The 3,704-nt window shown below is 35.2% G+C and overlaps 1 protein-coding gene across 1 annotated transcript; it reads right to left on the reverse strand.

Moving 5' to 3' along the window:
• Nucleotides 1-614: 614 nt before the first annotated feature.
• On the reverse strand, nt 615-2,824 carry LOC125049747. Its single transcript, XM_047649185.1, has 4 exons — nt 2,810-2,824; nt 2,520-2,675; nt 865-1,005; nt 615-671 (listed from the first exon to the last, which is right to left on the reverse strand). The coding sequence occupies exons 1-4, from the start codon at nt 2,822-2,824 to the stop codon at nt 615-617; spliced, it is 369 nt and encodes a 122-aa protein (XP_047505141.1).
• Between the last annotated feature and the right edge of the window lie 880 nt (nt 2,825-3,704).

A 3,704-nucleotide genomic window follows, 5' to 3' on the forward strand; every position in this document is an offset into this window, starting at 1 on the left:
AAATCCAATAGAAGGAATATATCGTGCCAAAACTTGCATGTTTTAGTCGCCTCATAGAGGCAATTACTTAATGATAAATCAACAGCCTTGCGATTCTGTAACTCACTTTTCGAACTCACACAGCGGTTTTCACAGCGGCGGTCTCGCTCAAATCAGTCTTGAAGCAGTAATTTTATGATTTGGCATTCTGATAAACAATAAACTACAAGCTTCCTCCTTAGGCTGCTGCCTCGAATTTCGCGGGCAGCGGGGCGGCAGCGGCTGCGGCGCGGGAGCGAGGCGGCCAACGCATACCTGTTCTCCAAACCAGCGGGTAGATCGCGCGGCACTATAGCGGTGTAGTGTTGTGTTCGTGGTTGTGTAGTCGAGATATTTGTTTTTATTCGCGAACGAAATGTCTAAAAAACGGCGACAACATCTTTTTGATTCAAATTTATTCCTAACGCTCGATTTATTGTGGGCAAAAATATGTTATATGCAAAAATATAGTTCCATATGGGTCTCCTTTCAAAGATTGCTGAAATAATTTGCTCTTGCACGTCCGAGGTCATTTTGATACGTCACAAAAAATATGTACAGCACTATACTACAATGCATACGCGCAACGCGGGCGGTCACCGCTTGACTGGATTGCACCGCTCGTTACCCGCCCCCGCGCCGCTGCCACGCCGCTGTTTTCGAGAACCGGTCCATTTGATTTTACGCATAATATCCTGCCGCTCCCGCGCCGCGGCCGCCGCCGCCCCGCTGCCCGCAAAATTCGAGGCAGCAGCCTTATGCTTAGATTTGAGCGCGACCGCGGCTGTGAAAACCGCTGTGTGAGTTACAGAATTGCAAGGCGAGGCGAGGCAAGGGAATACTTACGGGTGGCGTTGGACATGGGATCCCATATTTTTCCTTCAAGCGCATGTATGGTGACTCCAACATTTCGCACCACTTGAACTCCAAATGTATGAAAGTTGGTCTGTATTCATTATGAAGGAATTCTTCCATTGACATTTTTACCTAATATAATAAATTGATTATTAAAGCTCTTGTCCTTTCTCCAACTAAAACGTCTGTGTATGGAAGAGGAAGATACTCCTTAAAACTAAGGATTGACTAGGATTAAGCTTTTATTTTAAATAAGTTTGCTATACATTTTGATTGAAATTGTCGTGTGAATATGTTTGATGATTTGATATTTTAAAAGAGTACCGAGAGTTTTTTACGCCTGCTTTTTCTCTCGGCCTACACCCTCTGTCTTCTTTGCCGATGAGGGATGCCTACAAATTCAAATTTAATGACGTGGAATAAGTGATACATGTATCTTATGTTCCATAATAAACATATTTTTTTTTTGAAGTGAAACTTCTTTATCGGGGTTGGAAAAAAATTTAGTGAAACTTTTTTCGTTACGCGTCATATTTTTCGGTTACGCGTCACATGTTTCGGTTACGCGTCAAATTTGACCGTCCCTACCACGGTTGATTCAAAGAGATTCTAAACCATTAATAACAAAAATGTATAATAACGATAACAATGATACCAACTAAAAATTCTATTACAATTTATGAAATTCTGTAATAATCTTAGTGGTAATAAGGTAAAATGAAATAATTGTATTATTTGTATTCAAGTCTGTGATATTAAAAGCCTTTTGTTAAACTTTATCTAATTTAACTTTATTTAACCAATTTCTGTAAAGTTGCATATAGATAATTTTTCGAAAAATAAGGTCATAAAGAAGTTTCACATCTAACGTGTGTACACTAGTACACGCACATTTTTTTTTATTTTTTTTAATATTAATACAAAATAAAATTTTATTCATAAGTAAATTTCTCTTAATAACAGAACCTTTTAGTTTATTTCTTTCAATTTCTATTGACGCTGTTATGAAAAGAGACTGATGAGACTTTAATTAAATCGATTGGTAAGTGGATAAAAATAGTGTACACGAACAGAGTGTCTTCCCCTTAACAGAGACTGTAAGTAGTGTTATATGACACTTTCTTATGTTAAATATACTTTTAATAAATAAGGTTAGTTTTAAATTACTTATTAGTTAGTTGTAGGCTCGATCGTATTGTTAAATAGTGTCTTTGTGCAGATACAATTAAAATTATAACGATAAATATATTTTCAATCTGTTTATGTCCAAAGTTTTCATTTAGACATAGACATACTAGCTGACCCTGCGATCTAATACTTGATCTGATACTTGATACTTGGGCGGTATGAGTCAGTCAATGAATGTCTTGTAACAGATTACCTGGACTGAATTTATGATTTTATGAAAGTAATGCAATCAAGTATTAAATTCACTACTTTGTTGATATATATCATAGAATAGTGACTGACAACCAATATACACATAATATGTAAATTTAATTACTGACATTATTCTACGTATTATAAAAAAAAAAAAAAAAATACGCCACTATCCAAATATTTTGGATCTTGTGGATTAAGATTTTAGCAAGAAAGTATTTTAAATAAGTAAAGTACATTCAATTAATTCAATACAGTTTACTAACCGTCACATTATTACCCAAAGTCTTCAAAAGTTTGGCGGATATATTAAGAGTTCTCTTAGCGGCTCGTGAATGTTTCCTTATAGCTAATTTCAAGTTTTTAATGTACGATTCGTTACAGTACTCAATTTCAGATCTTTCCAAATTGAACTCCAGTACCTTGAGATTTGGAAATAAACTTTAATTTCCCAAGTTTCTTTATTCTACCACTTATTACGCCACTCGTATTTGGCAAATCGTATTTTTTGTATGTAACAAACGGGCAGGAGGCTCACCTGATGTTAAGTGATAACGCCAGCCGCCGCCATTGGTACGCTCTTTTCCTGAAGGACCCTAAGTGGAATTTGTTCGGAAATACTTCAATAAGCAGCGTGGCAAAAACAGCCTTATGAAACGCTCAGTTGTGGAACGACGGACGTTAAGGTCATAGGGATGGTATTTTGTATTCCTTTGTGCCTTGACATCCGATGATGAAACTCAGCTGCAGGTATTAATCAGAACAACTCCGCTGAACACTCTCCATGGTGAATGCGGTAGAAGATGCAGAGAGATCCCACATCAACGCCAAGGGGTCAAGCCGCTTGGAAAGTGATATGTCGTCTACGATTGATAGTATTATTAGTATTCATTATATATCGCATGCGAAAACGTAGTTATTATGATAAGTGATTCAGCAGTAGGCATAACATGAATTGATTTTAGGCAAGACCAACATTGTAGATATATGAATAATTATACACATATAGTTTTCATTTTCTTGGAAACCAAAAACTTGGCTTTTAAAAGTGGCAAAGAGTTTCTTGCCCGTTTTAAACCAGTGATTTAAAAACTGGTAGTAAATGTAAATTCAGATTTAAAAAGCCTTTTTATTTGCCTTACTTAAGTATTATTTATATTATTTATAAGTAATTTCACAGCTACACATATCCAATATAAAAGAAAGATTTCTTCTTTCTACAAGGCAAAACAGATTATATTGATAAATAAAATATACGAAATAGAAAACATAAGTACATTAATAGATTTAAAAAAAAAGAAAACTGAAATTACAAACAAACGACAACTTAATATTTTATAGAAAAAACTAAATTGTCTTGACTCGAAAAGAAAAACTACTGTATATATGTATTACTAGCGACTTACTTAAAATGGCTGGATTTTTTTATATCTTGTAAATAAATTCTAGTA

Source organism: Pieris napi, chromosome 5, assembly GCF_905475465.1.
Source record: "Pieris napi chromosome 5, ilPieNapi1.2, whole genome shotgun sequence".
NCBI classification, from domain to species: domain Eukaryota; kingdom Metazoa; phylum Arthropoda; class Insecta; order Lepidoptera; family Pieridae; genus Pieris; species Pieris napi.

What these genes read in the sequence shown, in the direction of transcription:
- LOC125049747 (XM_047649185.1), bottom strand. An exon ending in CTTTGGGTAATAATGTGACG is followed by an intron (nt 1,006 to 2,519) that starts GTTAGTAAACTG and finishes TTATTATATTAG; the next exon opens with GTAAAAATGTCAATGGAAGA. An exon ending in TCCCATGTCCAACGCCACCC is followed by an intron (nt 672 to 864) that starts GTAAGTATTCCC and finishes TCTCGAAAACAG; the next exon opens with CGGCGTGGCAGCGGCGCGGG.